This window comes from Salvia splendens, chromosome 12 (assembly GCF_004379255.2).
Source record: "Salvia splendens isolate huo1 chromosome 12, SspV2, whole genome shotgun sequence".
Lineage (NCBI taxonomy): Eukaryota > Viridiplantae > Streptophyta > Magnoliopsida > Lamiales > Lamiaceae > Salvia > Salvia splendens.
In genome coordinates this window covers 24,380,968-24,402,718 of record NC_056043.1, presented here as the reverse complement: position 1 = coordinate 24,402,718, position 21,751 = coordinate 24,380,968, and the positions used below count along the sequence as shown (strand labels likewise).

The 21,751-nt window shown below is 40.1% G+C and overlaps 1 protein-coding gene across 1 annotated transcript; it reads right to left on the bottom strand.

Annotated features, from left to right (window-relative positions):
- Window positions 1-16,418: 16,418 nt before the first annotated feature.
- Window positions 16,419-17,267, bottom strand: LOC121757960. The gene has a single exon (XM_042153406.1). It carries the CDS (start codon window positions 17,179-17,181, stop codon window positions 16,675-16,677), a length of 507 nt encoding a protein of 168 aa, XP_042009340.1. The 5' UTR covers window positions 17,182-17,267; the 3' UTR covers window positions 16,419-16,674.
- Window positions 17,268-21,751: the final 4,484 nt, after the last annotated feature.

Below are 21,751 nucleotides of genomic sequence, written 5' to 3'. Positions count from 1 at the left end.
TAAAATAAAAAAAATTATTTTTCCACTTCCCAAAAAATTCTATCCGTTTTCTACCCACTTTTAATTTGTTTTTCAATTATTTTCCCCAAAATTACACATTTTCATCTATAAATACCCCTACTTTCACACCAAAAATTCACACCACACTACACAATTATCATCCAAATTCTCTCATTTCCATTCTCAATTCTCATCCAATCTTTCATTCACTCTTACTCTTACAACAAAACAATGTCCGGCCACGGCGATCACCCCCCGGGCTCCCACGGTTGGAACCCCGATTGGTTCGGTTCTCAACCGTTTCCTAGTCCGGAAACGGAATATTCGGCCCCTCCTCAAACCCAAGGTTCGGAAGTTCCGGGTGGATACCGGCCTTACCCGATCGACGACCAAGATGCCCCCGAAGGGCAATACGTGTGGACACCCGAGCCTAGAGCGAGGTCGAGCGGCCCCTCCCAAACTCGGACTCCTCCTACTCGCGGTGTCCGCACACCGTACACTCCGGCGGAGATGGAGCAATTGTTCAAAGCGTTCTTGTCAATCTCCGAAGATCCGGAGATTGGCACGAACCAATCCGACGATCATTATTGGTGGCGCATCTGTCGTCGGTACAATGAAAACCGACCGGTTGGAACAATCAAGCGCAACGAGAGTATGGCGCGCAACGCCATATACAGAGCCAACGAAGAAATCCAAAATTTCTAGGGTTATTACCTCCAGGAAGAGCGGTCGGCGGGGAGCGGCCAGAGCGAGGTCGACGTCATCAGTTCCGCCTTGTCGACCTACCAATCTATGAACTACAAGCCGTTCAAGTACCTCAACATTTGGCAGGAGACGCGGTCGCATCCGAAGTATAGGGAAGGCGTAACATCCTCCTCTAGCGGCTCCTCCAAAGGGTCAAGGTCGGTATCCCTATCCGACGCCGGCTCCGAAGACGTGGCTAGCCAACTTGCCGGAGCTAACTTGGGTAGCCCCGACGCCGACCGCAAGGAAGGACGAAGGCGGCGGCCAACCGCCGTCGCGCCGCGACTCCATCCGCCCCTGATCACGAACCTGCTCCCAGTCCCGCTCCCGCTCCCCATGTGCCACCTCAACCCCCCACCAACTCGTTGTGGGGGGTTTTGGCCCAACTCAATTTGACCGATAGGTCAAATATGACCCCCGAGCAACTTCGATCGCATGTGGCGATGATACGGGGTCTCCAAAGAATGTTGGTTAGTCTTCACCGGGGGGGCATTTTTACGCTTAAATTGTGTAATTTTTATTTTTTAGTAGTTTAATTATGTAATTTTCATTTTTAAGGATTTTAATTATGTAATTTTTATTTTTTAGGATATTAATTATGTAATTTTTATTTTTTAAGAATTTAATTATGTAATTTTTAATTTTATTATAATTTGTAATATTATTCCGGGTATTTTTAATGAATTTTAATTTTGTGGAAATGCTTTTATTTAAATTGAATAATAGAATGGTGGGACCTTGTGCCCGTCCTTGCGGAAGAGCACGGATGTGGGTGTTGTGCCCTTACCTAAGAGCAGGCAGAAAAAGTGGGGTCGGGCCCACATCCGTGCTCACTGGCAAGAGCACGGATATGGATGCTCTTAAAGCTAAAATAATATATTAAATTAAAAACAAAAAAGTTCCGCCCCGACGGAAAGTGCCCGCAAGCAATAGCGCCTCAGGTGGCGGATTAGTAACAACTGATTAGCGTAGAAACAAAAATAACCCAAATCAAATTAATTTCAACATTCAACATCTATAACGTCAATTGAATACATAAAAATTTAAATGATCCAATACTAAAATTGAACAATTCAATATCTAAAAAACCAAAAATATTTCAGAAAAAAAAATCAATCCAACGCCTTTTTTTTATTAATTTAATACCTAAAAATTTTAAATAAATCATTTTTATTCCTAAACCCTAAACCCGAACTGAAATTATGAAATTAATTTATTTTGAATTTCAAGGTATTGAATTATGTATTCATAAACCATAAACCCTATTATCGGATTGTGGTTCTCAATTAACCGGTTTGAACCGTTTCGGTTTTTTGATTTTACCGAGAACCGGTAATCAATTAAGAAGTACTAGTGCTCGGTAAGTAATATCACTCGAAAATTTTTACTGAGAATGATAGTGCTCGGTAATCAATTAAGAAGTACTAGTACTAATTGATCGATAAGTGCTCGGTAATTCTAATTTAGAGAGCAATTTTGTTTGTTTAGACTATATAATTATAAGCATCATATATGAACTATTGTAGCATTGTGTATTTTTGTTCTACTTAAATAACATCAGTTTGATAATATAAGCATTATATGTGAACTATTCCAGCATTGTTTAATAATGGTAATATGTAAGCCATATATGAATAGCTTTACATTTTTAATACCCCCTCGGTCTCCAAATATGCACTTTGGGACCAACACAGATTTTATTACAAAATTGGTAAAGTTAAAGAAGGGTAGAGAGAAAAAATAATTAAAGTATTGTTAGTGTGGGAAATAAGTCTCACCTCATTAGAGAGAAAATAGTTTTCAAAATTAGAAAATGCATATTCTTGTGGGACAGACTAAAACCAAATAGTGCATATTCTTGTGGGAGGGTGGAGTATTGTGTTAATGATATTATATTTCTTTTTACATAGCATTTAATTTGTACATACTTGGCATATACTGAAACTAATTTTAATTTTAACATTTTAAGTAAAAAATATGTTTATTTTACCGTTATTTGTTCGATAATATATTATAACTACTTTAAGTAATCATTTGGAGTTCTCCATGCAAATAAAAGCTATGAATATTTGTTGGACGATATGAATCAAACTAGTTACTAGTAAGTGTAACGATCGAATAAGAAATTTAATGAATCTATTCCAAATCTTTATTGAATGTCCGAACAGCTCACAAACATAAAAGAATGAGAGAATTGAATAGAAAATAAAAAAATGAATCCTTAATCTATAACTTAGTAGCCTGAAAGAATTGAATAGAAAATTAAAAAAAATGAATCCTTAATCTATAACTTAGTGGCCTGGTCCTCTAGGGCTAGGTCCCGATGCTAGCTGTTGAAACCAATACGACATCGTCTGCTTTGCATTGTCGTATATATTTGGAATGTTGAGTTGGTTGGATGACGAATCTTGCGACAATATTCTTGCTTCTACTTGTACTTTACTCGAGCACATAATAACAAAAACTACGAACATGATCGAGATAATGCACATTTTCTGGGAGTTCATCTTTAAACTTATGAAAAATAACAAAATTTGGGAACTAGGTCGATTGTATTTGCACAAGTATGTATTTTTTTGTGTTGTGGGTTTGAGAATGAGAAGTATGGTTGGATTGCCTCAATTTATAGTGTTGAATCAAACTCGTTATTACCAATATTTTCTTAGTATTCGTTGTTGACCAAGGCCATTACGATATGCTGGAACAAGTCGTGTGTATGAACTTGAATATGTCAATGTGCATTTGTAGTGTGGATTTGAAAGTCCAAATTTGACCTCGAGACTAAAATATATGGACTTGTTTGCTCTTTGAGTTTTAAAGGGCTATTTCGTAAAATGGATGCGATAATGTCGTGGAGTCTTGTTATAAATTTTGACTTGACCCACTATTTTATTGCTATTGAATTTTAATATTTATCAACACAATTTTTAATCTTGTCATTACCTGGCTGTCACGATGATCTCATATTGTGTTTATTTCAAATGAAATTGATTTCGCGTGGTATTATTAAAGTTTTCCTACATTAAAAGATTTCCGCATTATGTTAGTTTTATTAAAATTAAATTTAATAATTCTAGCATATATATTCAAGTCTATTAGTTTTAAATTGATAGCACTTGTTACATAGTCCTACTCATAATAAAAATATTCATTCTATCCTATAAGAATATGAATTTTTAGTTGAACACGAATTTTTATGTACAATTAATAAAGTAAGATAGTGAAAGAAAGAAAAAATATTTAAAATATTATTAGTAATAATGAGTCACGCCTCATTAAATAGGAAATAGTATCTAAAATTATAAAATGCATACTCACGTGGAACAGACTAATAAGAAAAAATGGATACTTTTATACTCTCCGTTCCATAGTAATAGAATCATTTTGTCATTTTGGTACGTTCCATAGTAATAGAGTCATTTCCATTTTTAGTAAAAGTCAACACATTTTTCCACGCATACTTTACTTTCTATTACTTTTTTGCTCTTTATCTCTCTACCTTTTTCATTTTTTACTTTATTCTCTCTTTCCTTAACTCACCTAACACAATTTTTCTTAATCTGCGTGCCGAAAAGAAATGCCTCCGTTACTATGGAAATGAGAGAGTATGATAGAAGTAATAGTACCCAACTGTGTCTAAATAGAAAATTACTCCTTATATAGTACTTCGTACATTTTTTTCTAAAAAGTAAATAGTCAACATTCCTGCTTTTTACCAAGAAAAATTCAGCTGTGGAGGCTTTCAACTCTACTTGTGACAAGAGAAATGATTGAACATTGATTATAAGCAACTGAAAAATAAGCATCTAAGTTGAAATCAAAGTGAGAATAGAAAAGTAAGAGAATGTAGTTTCGTGTCAACCAATCCCAAACTCGTGCAAGTAACAAGTATGAATGGTCTTATTTAATCTAATTCACCCGAAAAGATATGTCGAGATTTATAAGGACTTGGTCGCACGATCCTGAGTCCTGATATATTTTTAGAATTTAAGCAGCTCACAATAGTGGATGATAGTCTAACTAGACGATGCTCGTCCACTATTGTAGGTGGTCGCCCTATCTCCTCACCTTCACATGGTCCGCGCCCTTCAGGCCCGATGATAGTCGTCCGGCTATCATCTGCTACTGCAGGAGCTTCAACAATAAATTTATTTTTACCATTTTCACTCTATATATACATCTCATTTTCACTTTCATTTCTCACACCTTACTCCAATCTCTTCCCCTATTTTATTTTCTCTCTCACTCTAGTGATTTGAAGATGAATCCCAGCTGTTTTTATCCGTAATGTAATAGTTTTTTTTCTCTTATTTTCTATATTTTTTAATTAAGTATTTCTGTTGTACTCCCTTCGTCCCAACTTAAGAGTCCTAATTAGTTATGGCACGTGTTTTAAGAAATGTAAAGAAAAGTTGGTTGAATAAGTTAGTGGAATATGAGTGCCACTTATATTTATTACTTTTATAATAAAATGTGAGTGAAATAAGTTGGTGGAATGTGGGGCCTACTTACCATTTATGGTAAAAGTGAAATAGGACTCTTAAGTTGGGATGGACGGAAATGGCAAAATATGACTCTTAAGTTGGGACGGAAGGAATAACTCGTTATTTCAATTAAGTATTTTAGGTGTTGCCTTTTAATTTGTGTCATTTTGATATTTTATTTTATTTAGTTACATAAAAACTTTAATAAGATAAAAATAGTGGACAAGGGGAAAATGGAAATAGGGCGAGTGTAGTCTGTGCTATAGCCTAGGCTATTGCAAGTGTATGGACTGAAAGATAAAATACTGACATAGCGGATGAAAAATGAAACTAGGGTAGGTGTATAATCCCACTTCGAGCTATAGTGAATGCCCTTATTCTGATTTTTAGCTCGGCCGGAAGATGTATGATTGTAAATTGTTGTGAGAGTTGAATTTTTTACTTGATTTATGATTTCTTAATTATGGTTGTGTTTGTTTTCTTTTCCCTATTCCCATAATTCAATGAAAGGTTTCCTTTCCGTTCCTTTATAGCTGAGATAATTTTTTTTTGCACGAAAATGAATATTTAGTGTGTTAGATATGAATATGTAATAAAGTAGATAAAGTAAGAGAGAGAAAAAAATAGAGATAATAAAGTAAAAAATTGAATAAAGTAGAGAAAATAAAGTGAGTTATTATTACTACCATATATGGAAATGATTCAACCATAAATAAACTTTGCGAAATGAAAAATTGACTTAACTATAAAGGAACAGAGAGAGTATAACAAATTTAAGAGAGAACTACAATTTTAGTGTTCAGACATTGAAATAATATCATCAAACGTCCCTAGACATTGATATAATATCACTAAAAGGATTTTTGCATTTATTTGGACCAAAATACCCCTACAGACTATAAGGGTTATGCAACACCCCTTACTCCATCGGTAAACCCATCAAATAAGTAATGTCACTAATTGGTATCGCAGACACTTAGGAGTACAATTTTTTTTAACATGCATTACACAAAAAAAATTTCATATCAAACCTTGCAGCAGAATTAGACTATCAAAATCTTTATACAAAACATAATAACATTTCCTAAACTTCCACAATCGACTAATGACAGGATGCAGCCGTTGCGCTCCTCTAATACAGACTTTATTACTTAACCTGTAGGGTGAGAGAAGAGGGGGAGTGAGCTCGACAGCTCAGTAGCAATACCCTCACTGTAGAGTTCAACCCTTTTAAAAAAAGATAATGGTTTATTAACAATTATATTAATCATTTCCTAACTTTTAATAATTCTTTACCTAGTTTCTTGATATATATATTTCCTTTAAATATTAAGTATTTATGTCACGACCGCATTTTGCTAAGGATAGCGGAAGTAGGTAAACCGCGACTAATAAGGAGGATTTAAGAAGCGGGGGAAAGAAAAGGGGAAGAACTTGAGAATTTGCACAAAGGCCAAGTCGATTGATATCATAGAATAGAAGCCAAGTATTCAATTACATGGTCTTAGAATAAACATCTCATCAATAAATCAGAGTTCGATGGTGAGATTCTACAATTCTCACTTTCAAAAGAACAGCGGAATAAGTCCTTACTAAACGACTTCGTGTATGAAGACACGAATAGTGGGAAGATCCACTTGATTATTTAATAACATCGACTCCGAATTACTCCATCATCTTGACGTTCAACCTGCACATTTATAAATACATGCAGGGCTGAGTACATGAGTACTCAGTGGACACATGCCGAAAATGAAAACATACATTATATAGTTGTCATCCATCAACTGTATCACACGGGGTTTTTCTTAAAAGGCCCGCGCATACTAAATTCTTTATGATCTTAAAAGTCCGACTGATCAGTCTAAGTTCTTCAAAACCTCATAACATATATCTTAGTCTCGTCTTATAAGATTTTTCTTAATCCTACCTCGGGCTTCACAACTCTGCAGAATTTATTTATTCATTTTACTAACTTTGGAGAAATTCAATTTTCTCTAAAATAAATATTTGGGCACTTATTTAATAAAATATGGATACTTGGAAAATCCCTTTCTTAAATCTTTTTTTTCGGATTTTTCTTAAAACCACCCATGGCGTCGCGGGGCGACGCCGGTCGGTCCATTCGCTTCTCCAACATCAATATTTTCCATCTTCGAAAACTTAGTAAATTATTCAGAAATTTAATTAATCAATTTTCGAGCTCTAAGCTCCTTTCCATAATTAATTCTAGTTCAAAATAATTTACTCGGCCCAACTAATATAATTTAGTAGACTCAAACTTAGTCCACTAATTAAATTCCAATCCAAGCACAAATAATTCTCGGCCCAAGGTAAATTAAGTAGTAGGCCCAAAACTCTATTTAGTTAAACTGGCTCCATAAAAAAATGTCCAGCTCAAAAATACTCCTTGTTCGGTCAACACCATTTCCTCACATTGAAGTTCAAAAAATTTGGAGACCCTTTTAAATACTAAGGCACCTGCGTCACGCGGGTGGCCCTTAATCCGTCACGCCGGGACGAGACGGCGGCGTGACGCTTTGCAGCGTCCCGTCTCGTCCCCAACCCGCCGAGCGTTCCGTCCCGCCGAGACGGATGGCGAGACGTCTCGCCACGCTCCAGCGCGACATGGCGCGCTCCGGCGCCATGCGTGACGCCCACTCGCCGGCCCGCGAGTGGGCATCGTCACGCTGATGCAATAAATCATTTTTTAAAAAAAATTTGAATTAAAAAAAATATATTAAAATAATGAAAAACGGTAATATTACTGTTAATATTACCGTTTTTTATTATTATTTTTTATTTTATTTTTTTACTCTATAAATACTCCTAATTCATCCTCATTTCACACACAAATACACATCTATTCTTCCCAAATCATATCCATTTCCTCTCCAATTTTCATCTAACCTCTCATCACAAACTGTCCGGCTACGGAAACTCTGGCGGTGGTGGCTCCGGCGGGTTCGACATCAACGCGTTCGGTGACTGGGGGGCATGACCAATATCCTGGGTGGTGGTTCCGGTTCGTCGACACCGGGCACCCAGGGTTCGTCGATGCCGGGGGACCAACCACGCCATTTTGATGTGGATGCATACGCCCGTCCCTCCGCCCCGAGGTATTAGCAGGGATTATCCCAGATTCGAGAGGATTATTCCGTTGAACCCACTCCGGAAGAAGGCCGAGGCGGTGGAAGCTCCAGGGCGGAGGCGGAGGAGGAGGATCTAGACCGGCATCCGTACAGCCCCAAAGAAACGTTGGCGGTGTACAACGCTTGGATCTGCGTCTCGTACGATCCAATCGTCGGGAATCAACAATCCCCGAAGTGCTTCTGGGAAAAGGTCACCGAGGCCTACCACGAGATTAAGCGGAAGGGGTCCCGCCGCCGCACATATAAGATGCTCCGCGCTCACTTTGAACAAGTCAACAGAGAGGTCAAAAAATTCTGCGCTATCTATAAGAGTGAAGCGGCTCATTACCAAAGCGGAGCCACGGGAGCCGACATTCTGAGGTCGGCTTTGAGAGTCTACTTCGACGACACCGCCAAACAATTCAAACATGTCGTGGGAGGTCGTCAAAGACGAGGAAAGGTGGACCGGCGGTGTCCGATCCAGCTCGGGCTCGACCTCGAAGCACACGAAGCACACGACAGGTAGCCAATACTCGTCTAGTGAGGGCGGTTCGGGCAGCGCCGCACAAGAGTTTGCCTCGCAGGAGGTTGAGGGCACGACAGACGATGCCCGGGGGTCCTCCCGTGGGCGCCGTCGGCCGCAAGGGAGAAATGCGGTGAAGGAGGCTAGAGGGAGGAGGGGCCGAGCAGAATCAAGCCAGGCGGGCTCGGGCTCGGGGGCACCCTCGAACTCCCTAATGTCCATGTACATGACCGCCACAATGTCGGACACTCCCCGCATGACGCATCTCCAATACTAAGCCTATCTTGCCGTAATTGAGTTTATGGCAAGACAACTTGGTATTCCGCCTCCAGGTGGCTTCAGTGCACCTCCACCGCCTTCGGGGGATGATTTGCCGGAGGAGTAGTTTTTTTTATTTTCTATAAAATTGTATTTTAAATTATGTAATTTTTATTTTTTTAGGATTTTAATTATGTATTTTTTTTATTTTTTAGTTGTATTTTTATTTTATGTTGTAGTTTTATTTTATTTAATGAAGTGTGTTTTTATTAATTGAATTTGGTTGAAAATAAAAATAAAAAATGAAATTGAATGAATAGTAATTTAAGGGACGGATAAGAGATTGATGGTTGCAGGTTCCGTCCCTTAATTAAGAGATTGAGTAAAAAAGTATAGTGAGGCCCATAAATAGTAATTTAAGGGACGGTTAAGAGACGGATAAGAGAAATCGTTGCAGATGGCCTAAAGCCCAACCGAAAATAATTAGATGGCCCAACCATTAATTAAATCCAGTCCATGTATACTCCTTTGTCGACTCCCATCGTGACTTCTCTCTTCTCACATTCCTATCTCCCATTTGGGGATCCTTAATTGGAGAGAAGCACAACCAGCGGCGGCTTTCTCTTCCTCGTTGGAATCGCCGGTTCCTTCGTTTGCCGGAGATCCACCGGCATATACCCCCTTATCTTCTCCTTCCTTCCTTCCTTCCTTCCTTCCTTCCTCAACACTTATCTCCAAAACCAATTTGAAATCCCTAATTTAGAAATTAAGGAGCTGCGCCTACTTCTTTTCTCCGGCGAATTCGACCCTGCTCCGTGTCGCCGGAGCTCGCCGCCGGTCCTCTCCTTTCCCGGTGGTGCTCCTGCAGTTTCCGACGGTGTGACCGCTATGCAGGAGGCATCGCCTCTCTCGCTCTCTCTGCGACGATGTGAACATCGCCGGCGGGCAACGCTGCTCCACGCGCCGTCTCCGGCTCTCTCGCTCGCTTCCACGGTGGTTCAGCATTGCTGCCGGAGTACCGCTGTCGTTCCCTCCGCGAGGCAGTCACACCGACGCCGGCGACCCGCGTCGGCCGCCTCCGTCGAGATCCCTGTCGCTACTTCGTCGGATAGCCCATTCCCTAAGCTAAGTCACCTTCCCCCTTTTCCCCTTAAACTTGTTATTGTTTGTGGATTCTCAGTTCCACCGCAGTGGTGTTGGGAAAGATCATATGATTGTTCTAAAGTTGATTTTGAGAAGGGGAATTAGCTTACTGGAATGAGTATTTGTTGCCTCCACTTTAAATGCTACATCTTGCTATGTTCTGGACTAAATGTTGGTGACTTGATAACTCTATTGAGCATCCTTAAAGGCACTGGCCCTACTGATTGTTGAGGCTATTCCTATTTTATCCAAGTCCTTGTTCTATCATGGTTGTTGTTCTACATGATGCAAAGGTTATGGTGTGTTGAGGGAATTACCTCACTTGGTGAATCCTTGGTTCTTGGCTGTCACTGCTTTGCTTCTTGCCACTGCCTCTCCCTTGATATTCCTTGGTGTCACTCAAACTTTGGGGTGCTTGAGAGGTGTGGGTGAGAAGTGGTCTTGGGTGGTTTATATAGCCACATTTCTTGGCTGTTTGTGACTGATTCTTGGGGGCTGAGGCTCCTATCTTGGGGCAGTCAGCTCATCTTTCCTATGTGGTGATCCAACTGTTGTTACTCATTTGGTGAAAGTCTTATGGGATGGATCTTTGGTCCAATATCTTCCTCGTTATTTGAGGGGAGAATCTGATCTCCTTGCTTATCTTTGGCTGGTGCAGTGAGAAGAGCTCACTGTTTGTTTTATTTTCCTCTTTGGTGAAAGATGGATTAGAGACAACTTGGCTGATCTCATTCAGCCTACTACCTTAGCTCTCTTATTTAGGCTTGCTTCCATCTCCCTTTTTTTTTGTTATGAGATTCCATTCTAACCTCTTTTGTGTAACATTGCAGGTTTCCTTGGTGTCCAAGGCTGTCCACATTTGGGGTCTTATGAGGGCTGAAAATCGAGAGGAAGGAGAGGGGATTTTGTTCTTATCAAAGTTGATTTCCTTGCTATTTTTAGCTAGTCTCCAAATGCTTAGTGTTAGAATCTTTAAAATGGAGATGTTGCATTCCAAAATTGTTGTACCACATATATGTAAAATCTTCTTCACAAAGTATTGTACTAATTCACTCTCTTTTTTTCCTTTGCATCAATAATTTCTTACTTTGTATTCTCCAAGATCGAACACTTATTTTCAAAAGTCGGGATTACAACGATAATCTACGATCACCCGGCTTCTAGTAGGAATTTAATTAAGCTAATAAATTCGATTTATCTCGCAAAAAAGGAATGAAATTCCGGGACGTCACCATCTACCCTCTTTCCTTTTTCTTATAATTAATTTTCAATTTTCTTAGTTTCCCTACTAACATTAGTTTAACTTTTATTATTATTGGATCACGCCATCTTATATTCCGAAATCACTATTTATTTTTCTTTATGTATCCTAATATTATCTAATTCACATAAAATAATATTCATTGCATTTATTCGATAGTTATTCGTGTGTATTGCATTATCATCATTACACAATATTTTTGTCATGATACTAATATTTTTCACTACAAACATCATAATTCTTTTAATTAATATTCAATCAACAACAATAATAATAATAATAATAATTATTATTATTATTATTATTATTATTTTGTTATTATTATTATTATTATTATTATTATTATTATTATTATTATTATTATTATTATTATTATTATTATTATTATTATTATTATTATTCATGATACTAATATTTTTCACTACATGTCGTCTCTTAACCCCAATCATCATAAAACACATATCCCATTCTTATCCACATACGAACACACATACATGACGCATACGTCTTCGATCATAAAAAAAATACATTCCCCATATTTTTTAAATAATATCTCATATAAATACTATCACGTTCCATCACAATTCTTTATATAATTTTTTTTTTTCGGATTGTATCATTTAAATGCAATTAACGTCATATTTATATAATTTCCTTTAGTTGTATCACAAGTTATTTATATTTTTTTGAGTAAAGGTCAAATGTGGTCCTAAACATATGGTCGTTTTATGAATTTGGTCCTGAACATTATATTTTTGATTATTTGGTCCCTCACAAATGAACTCGGATTGGAATCGGTCCTAAATTGACGGAACTGTCTAAACGCAGACGATCAATGGCATTTAAGAAGGTTTTGACCAAATTAAATTACTAATTGTAATTAGTTACACCTAATTAAAGTTCTTAATTTCTATTAGCAAAAAGTGCAAGAAACATAATATATTAAAACAAATACATCCAAAATAAAACACAATCGTTCAAACACAATCCGCCTCAAACCCTCCGCCACCTCAAAACCCTCTCCAACCTCCGCCGACTCAAAACTCGCCGCCTCAACACCCGCAGCCGCAACCCATGCCGCCTCAAAACCCCAAAATACCAAAATTAGGGGAGAGCTTCACTAGTTCTAGAATACTCGGTTATCCATTAACACCCCAAAATACCAGAATTAAAATCGCAATGAGCCAATGATGTTACTATCATTATGTGATTGCTTTGGGTTCGCAGGCCTGCTGCACGTCTTCACGAAGATAGGCCACTTCGGGTAGATGCCGTCGGCGAGATAGTACCCCATTTTATAAAGCCGGTTGTTGGCGACGAAGTTGATGGCCGGCGCTTTACCATCCAAAACTTCGGTAAAGAGGTCGGATTGGTGGAGCACATTTACGTCGTTGTTTGACCCAGGGACCCCGAAGTACGCGTGCCAGATCCAAAGCCGGTAGTCGGCAACGGCCTCGAGTATAGCTGTTGGGTGGGTGCCTTTGTGGCCGCTCGTGTAGGACCCCCTCCACGCCAACGGGAAATTCTTTCATTACTAGTGCATGCAATCGACGCTGCCGAGCATCCCCGGGAATCCGTGCACTGTTTCATGAAGGTCGAGCAGGAACTGACAATCAGTCGTGCTTGGCCTCCGGAGAAATTCGTCGGTGAATACTGCCCGGACGCCTTTGCAGAATTTGAGCAAGCACAGTCGCCCAGTGGTGTCTCCGATGTGGCGGTATTCATCGAACATGTCGGCCGTTTGTCCAGTCGCAAGCTGACGGATTACTGCAGTACATTTCTGCAGCGTCGTGTGGCTGGGACGGCCGATCGTGTCGAACCCTTCCTGGAAGAACTCTTCCCGGGCTGCCAAAGTATTCGCGATGTGGAGAAATAGCGGTTTCCCCATGCAGAAAAGGCTACGGAAGTACGTATCTCCCTAAACCGGGTTATCGCTAAAGTAGTCGCGTACTAACCTTGCGGCGGCTTCCTCCCGGTTATGATGGATGTACGTACGGGACCGTCGTTGGGGCGGCGCGGCTTCCTCCGCCTCCCGTCGTCGATCTTCTACAAGTGATTGTTCCATTATTTGACTCATTTGTTCAAAAGGATCCATTAGTTTGATTAAATTTGGGAGAAGAAAAACAGAGTTGATTTGAGATGAAAATTGAGGTGGAAATAGAGAGCATTTGAGAGGAATAGATGTGTGTTTGTGAGTGAAATGCGTATGAAATAGGAGTATTTTATAGAGTAAAGAAATAAAAAAAATTGAAAAACGACTATAAACGGTAACATTACCTTTTACAATTTTTTTTTATTTTTTATTTTTTTTAAAAAATTGAATTTAAAAAAAATATTTATTGCGTCATCGTGACGACGCCCACTCTCGGGCCGGCGAGTGGGCGTCATGCATGGCCTGGGAGCTCGCCACGTCGCCTCAGCGCGTGACGAGACGTCTCGTGCCGCGTCTCGTGGTGGAGGGTCTCGAGACGGGCTGGGGACGGAACGACCGGCTGCAACGCGTTTCTCCGCGGTTTCGCTCCTCCGGCACGGAACGCGGGCCGGTTACGCCAAGCGTTGTGGATGCTCTAACTGTTCACTAACTGCAGCCGTCGCCGGACCTTCTGTTTGTCGCTGAAGAGAGGAGAATGAAGAAAGTGTTCTTCATCATTTTATGTGTTTTTAACAATTATTTTTTATTTTTCCAAAATAATTTAAAATATTAATTAAAATGGTTAATTTTGGTCAAAACCTGCTTAAATGCCATTGACCGTTTGTTTTAGACAGTTCCGTCAATTTAGGACCGATTCCGGTCCGAGTTCATTTGTGAGGGACCAAATAATCAAAAAGATAATGTTCATGACCAAATCGTAAAACAACCATATGTTTATGACATCATTTGACCTTTACTCTATTTTTTTCATGAGGAGTACCATTTATGTGGTTCACTCATTTCCCTCTAAGTATGTGCCATAACGAAAAATTATTCGCCACATACTTTGACGACTTCTCTTGGGAAATACAACATAAATAAATGAATCAAATGAAACTGAAGTAGTGGTTCTCTCTAATTAAAAAACAATAACCAACTCTAAAAGTCTAGGGTTATTTGGTCCAAAAAAAGTCTTAAAAAAAGCAAAAGTTCTTTCACTGATATTATATTTAGAGCATCAGCAGTGGAGCGGAATTTCCGGTGGAATTCCCAAAAACACCTCATGCCACGTCATACGGACTTCCCACTGCCCTGCCACGTGATAAGACTCATTTCATGCATCGGTTTAGGGGTAAAATATACGCTACTTGATCAGTTTTATCGCGCAAAACAAGTGTTAAATGTGCAGAAATGCTACTTGACCAAGACAACTAGGTCAGACTGATCAAGCAAGTACAATAGGCGAAAAAGACCAGATTTCAGGGGGAAGTTGATCAAGGGGAGTAATCAAGCAGTTAAGGAGAGGACCACTGGATGTCAGAAGAAGGACACGCGAGGCTATGAGCTGGATGGTGATCAACATTCTGTTATCAAGGACGACGTTCTAGAAGGGGACACATGCTGGAATATGAGACGTAAGGACGGAGCTGAGTCAGGATTCTGTTGCTGAAAAGCGTCGTCATTCTAGAAGAAGAGCACGTAGCAATCAATGAGTCGCGCACTCTCAGCATGAGCGAATATTCCCTGCCAAGATCGTTATCCAGCTGGAGGTCGTGCCGAGCCTATAAATAGAGGGTGTGCCACCACACAAATGGAGCCGATCCTTTACTTTCCGTCTAGTTTAGCTTAGTTCAGTTCTCTAGAATAGCTTAGTTTAACTTAGATAAAGTAATGCTTAGTTAGAAAGGGGGATTGAAGAAGCGCTGCAGAATACTTGTTATCTGTCGGCGTAATCTTAAGTTTCCCGCCGAGGCTCTTCTCGGTTTTAATTGCTTTCGGAGTTGCCCAAGTATTAGCTTAGTTTAAATTTTGCGTTGTAATGAGTTTAGTTTTAATCAAAGTTACTTCCGTTTTCATCCTTGCATTTACTACTTTAATTTCATCTTCGAGCACTTGACCCAGTAGTTAAAGTTACCTTGATCAAGCTAGCAAGTTTAATTCTGCTTAGAGTAAAATCAGTAGTTCAAAACTCCCAAGTTAAAGCGTGGCAGCAGCCAACCCCCTGTTCACTATTCACACACTTGATACACCAACGTTGAGCAATTATAACACGAGAAATTCATTTTTAATACAAAAATAATAAATTATAAACTAAAAATTATAAAAAAAAATTAGAAAATTAAAAAAAAGTGCAAAAAAAATAAAAATATTAAAAAAAAGTGATGATTGGATCTCGCCCCTCTCCATCTTCTTCCTCTTTTCTCCATCTTCTTCCTCTTTCTCCATCTTCTTCCTCCCCCCCTCGCTCTTCTTCCTCTTCCAAAAATTCAAAAATCCGTGAACAGTTGCGTCCCGGCCCACAACAAACAGGAAGCTCCATCGCCGCCAGGCGGGGCCGCTGAACCGTCACCGGGCCGCAAATGCGGCCCCGAGACCGGCCTGGGCCGTGCCGCATCCTCCTCCATCGCGTGGGACGGGCCGGGACTCGCGATTTGCGGCCCGGCCCTCCGCGTTATTCATGCCCTTAAAAATACTTGAAATGGTCCACAAACATGTATTCTCACTAAATGAAAATAGTATAACAGACTTGTTGGGAGTTTGGAGGCGAGTAATCTGTGGAAAATGATCATTATCTTCTTATGTATGAAATTGAATCAAAACATGCTCAAACTAAATTTTAGTAGTATTACTGTAGATCCCTTTAGCTTACTTTATCTAATAGTACTCCATTTTGAATAGGTGATGAAGGGGTTAGATGAGGGGATGAACAGTAAGAAACTAGCTATAAACAGTCTCTCAGCTATTTTTATGAAACTAATCAGATTAACATATCTAACCAAAACAGAAGCATCCACCATCCATTCATATCTTAACACAATGAATGCTACTTACTATTTTGGCTACAATTTAATTCTAATCTTATCAGGCAGCCTCCATAACCCAAATACACCCTTCAAACTCATTTCATCATCTACTTATGTATAATTAGCGATAAATAACCAAATATTTATCGATAAATATGAAATTCACAATATCCGTAATTCATCCCAGTGAATTAATTAACCGTCCAAGCCGTGATAAATCAAGGTTACGAGCCCTAGCGCGTACGCCCCAAGCGCCGCCACAACGATGTCGTTTCCGGGCTTCACAACCACTCCGAAACCCGCAATTCCAGCCACGCCCAGCGGCAGTCTCTTCAAAACCTCCATCACAGCCCTCGAAACGACGGCGTCGGCGAACAGCTCCACCGCGAACTCCTTGAATTCCGCCTCATCCAGCGTTATCTCCTCTTCCTGAGCGGGGCGGCGGGAGAGAACGGTCTTCAGAGCCCGGTCCACTTGGGTCCGGTCGGGAGGGGACGGGAGCCACTTGGAGATGAGGGGGACGGAGCCCGACAGGATGCCGTAGAGGCGCTCGGAGGCGGAGCAGAGCTGGTAGGCTCTGACTCCGGCGAAGGCGTGTTGACTCAGGGAGAGGCAGTCGGCGAAGACGGCGCCGCAGGCGGAGTTGAAGTCACTCGATTTTTGGAGGCTGTTTTTGACTCGCTTTGAAGCTGAGAGACCCATTTCAACTTCAGATGTTGTTTGTGCGGTAATTGACCACTAGAATTTTGTGTAATAATAGGCGGCGCTCGATTTGCTAGATAAGATCATCAACAATGGCGCCCTTCCCGACGGACGTTCGACCAGTGTGTCGAAATTCTGCGGCGGACGTCCGCCATTGTGCATGGTATGCACGGATACGGAATTCGGCCGAGTACACCGCAGTTCCACGGCGTTTACGCGGAATTCTGTTGCGACGCCTTGCGTCCGCCATTGCGTTGACTCCAACGGACGTCCGCGAGGAAATTCCCGTTTATTGCATTAAATGTTTTTTTTAAAATTTCTATAAATACTTCCAGTTGAACTTCATTTCATTCGCGGAAAAAAAAAAACTTCATTTCATTCGCACAACTTGTATTAACGAGTATCTCTCTCTCTAAAAATACCTTTCTTTCGAAGAACAATGGGGCACCACGATAGTGATTCCCCCACCACTAGCGAGTCACCGGCGCCTTATTTTCCCGTCGGCAGGAGTGCCGGAATGCCGGGGATGATGCCCCAATCTCAAATGCCTTCGGGAATGATGCCCGGGTATTACAACATGTACCTGCATTGGTATGGGATGATGCCCTAGATGCCCGGGGCGAGTGCCGGAATGCCGGGAATGATGCCCCAAATGTCGGGGAGATGATGCTCGGGATGATGCAGGGATCGCATGTCGCTGTGGGGGGAGTAGGCAGGGGGTCCCCCAATTGCCGGTGGACAACGTCTATCGGCCCTATATGGATTTACTGTCGATTGACAACCCGACGAGTTGTTTCGTGAAGACCATGGACTGTTTCGTGAAGACGAAGCAACCGTTGGCAATCATCGGTGGTGGGTGTCCGAAGGAATTCCTCACCGAAAGCTGAACGAACGCCGTCGCAAAAACTTTTCAGGCAATGGATTCCAGTTGACTCACCGACATGCAAATACTCGTCGAATAGGTCAGCTGTTTGCCCAGTAGCAAGTTGTCGGATGGCACACGTACACTTCTGCAACGCCGAGAGACTTTGCCGACCGGTTGCGTCTGTACATGTTTGAAAGTATTCAACACGGGCGGATAATGTGTTGACAATACGCATAAACAAACGTTTTGACATGTGAAAACGGCGCCGAAAGTAATCTTCCGGAAACCGCGACTGGTCGGAAAAATAGTTGGCAACGAGCCTTTCGTTGGCTCCCTCCCGGCCACGATGGATGTAGCGGCGAGTTGATCTAGTTGGTCGAGGAGGAGGGGCGGGGGGTATTCGCGGTGAAATAGGCTTCATAGGCGGCACGATATTGTTCATAGTATTCTTGTTCTTCGCGCTCCGCTTCCGCAATGAGATTGGTGAAATCCATTTGAGAGGGTTGGAGTGAGAGATGAAGATGTAGATAAGTTGTATAAAAAATATGATAGGAAGATGAATGGGAGATAATTTGATGTGAAAAATGGATGATAAATGTGAGTATTTATAAATGATTTTGGGAATAAAAAATCAAAAAAAATCAAAAAAAATCCAAAGAACGGCCATATTTTTGGAAATCTAAAAATATTTTTTTTTGGTATTATTTTCGATTTAAAAAAAATGAATTTCCAACGGAAATGCCGTTGGCTAATCAGAACGCGCCACGTCAGCTGCTCGCTTGCACAGACGGACGGACGCCGTCCTTCAACCGCTGCGGATGCTCTAATACTCATATAATCTAGTATTAAGTTATAAGATATTTTAGTTAAAAATGATTGACTATAATTAATTATCATATAATTATAAATAAATTATAAAATTCAGTCTCATAAACTAAACATATAGAACATATTTAATTTTAATATATAATCTTGCAAGCAAGTACTCACTATAAAAGAACATAGTCGTTACTTCATCTATCCACTTTAGCAATCCTGGTTTATTATTTTTGGGTTTAGAATCTCAATTGGAATATTCCATATATGATAATATGCCCCACATTTAATCACATTTTATTATAAAATTAAATTTTAAAAATATGACTGACGTATCACTATCTTCTTTCACCAACTTTCCTTTATATTTCTTAAAATTCGTGCCGAACTTAAATAGAACTTCTAAAGTGAGACTTCTTTCACCCATTTTCATTTACATTTTTTAAAACTCGTGCCGAACTTAAATGAAACTTCCCGAGTGGGACAGAAAAAATATTTTTTTATAATATTTAGAGATAATATAGAATATATATCATTAATTATTTTAAAATTATCATTCATTTGTGAATATTAATATACTAATAAAATTTTCCGTCGGAATTGTAAATTGCAGAATAAAATATAGCAAGAACCGTTTTTAAGTCACATTCAATGATTCAACATTCAACTAAAACAAGATTGACTGATTTCGGCCCAACTTGGACGAAATTCCAAGAAACAGCCTCATGGCAATTTTTATCCGCCATTTGTACCCCGAAAAAAAAAGTTTTCAGAGAGGGGAAAGACGCGACAAGCTGTCGCGTGTTTTAACTAAACACGATTGAAGCTCTCGCGTGTTTAATTAAACACGCATCAGGCTCTCGTGTGTATATGTAACACGCGACATGCTCTCGCGTGTCTCCCTTGAATTACAAAGTCGGTCCAGAAGGCAGAAACCTCACTTTCGACCTCACTTCCACCTCGCTCATTCTCTCCATCTCAGCGACGGCCAACGTCTCTAGCCGGCGAAAATCGAAGTGAATCCGATATTTTTATGCTCTAATTCCTAATTTAAGTGGTGTTAGGTAATTTTTGACTATTAATTTCAATTATCATTGCTATATGTTAGTTAGGTATAGATCTAGGGTTTATGGCATTGAACTTGGTATTGAATTTTCGGTTTTAATTTTGTTCAATATTTATTTAAGTATGTTGAATTTATAGTATATGATGTTATGTCGTACTTATTTTGCAGGTTTAATGGTGTTTGTGAGTTTATATTGGGATGGGAAAATTATTCAGCTCCCAGGTTTGGGTGTTGCTTATGATCCCCCTCGTGCAAAATCATTTATTATATTGAATGAAAAGATATCTTATTATCAACTTGTTTCAATGATATGTGAAAAAATTGGAATTGAGTTGGATGCACATACGATTGATTTAACATGGAGGCATCCTGTGGTTTTTAGTGGAGTAGTGAATTATATAGCTACACCAGTGGATGATAATTTGTTGGAGTATATGTTTGCTGAAAATCCACGTCAATTGAACTTTTTATTGAATATACTCCTGTTACCACTGCGTTGCAATTTGAACCTCCTATCACTCATCATGATGTTGGAACGTCTAGGAGATATGCTTATCCTAGTTTTGATGTCGGGACATCTAGGAGGGATGATGAATATCATAGCTTTGAATTCAACACATCTAGGGGGGATGTTGCTGAACCAGTAGATGTACCAAATGTGACATTTGATGGTTATGATGGTTCAGATGGTTTTGATAATTGTGATAGTTCAGATGGTTCTGATAATTGTGATGGTGCAGATAATGTTGATGGTGCAGATGGTTCTGACTGTGATGGTTCCGATGGTTCTCACCCAAGTGATCCTGATTATAGTGCAGAATCATGTGAAGATTCTACAGACGACGAGACACTTGATATGATGGTTGAGAATTATGTACAACCATCTGTTCGTGGGGAGCAATCTGTTCCCGACTATGTGCCTGAAGGGTTACCATTTTTTCGATCATTACCATGTGAAGGCAGCTGAGGTTACTTTTCAGAAGACCATGGTTTGGTTGAAGAAGATATGTGGTATTGGGATGAGGATAATCCGAGACATATAGATGTGGGAACAAAATTTGATAGCAAATTGCAGTTGAAAACTGCTGTCACATTATGGCATGTGGGAACAGGTCGGATGTATGAGGCTATGGATAGTAAATCAAGAAGATGGCATGCAGTTTGTAGGGACCCATTTGGTCCGAAAAGAAAAGGCAGGGACCTTTGGCAACGCTACCCATGTAATTGGGAGGTTAAAGCAACGTTTAAGAAACGTGATGGTAGCTGGTCTATCAACTCATGGGTTGATCGTCATTGCTGTATGGGAGATCACATGAGAGGTATCTTACACCCTGAGCCGTCGAATGTGAGGTATCTTACACCCTGAGCCGTCGGGTAAGATCAACCCTCCCAATAGCACAAGCACAATCATACGTGCCCATTGAATGTAGGCTTCGTCTTCGAGACTATCTTCTAACGGTTCAATCATCATCCTATGTATTAGCGCGGATGCCAAGATACCGTTTTCCTTCATCTCGTTTTGAAGGGGATAGAAGCCCAAGAGCTCTTCACATAAACCCCTCCACCCAGTTTCACAAAACCCATTTCCTGTGAAGGGTACTCCATCTACACGTAAAGCCCATAATAGTTGAACGTCTTGTAATGTAATGGTAGTTTCCCCTACAGGAAGATGGAATGTATGTGTCTCTGGCCTCCAACGCTCAACCAATGCTGTGATCAAAGCATGATCTACATCCAGAGCCTTACCACAGAAAAGAACTCCACCTAAACCAAATCTATAGACATAATCAATCACGCGTCTGTGATGATTATCGATTTCCCAG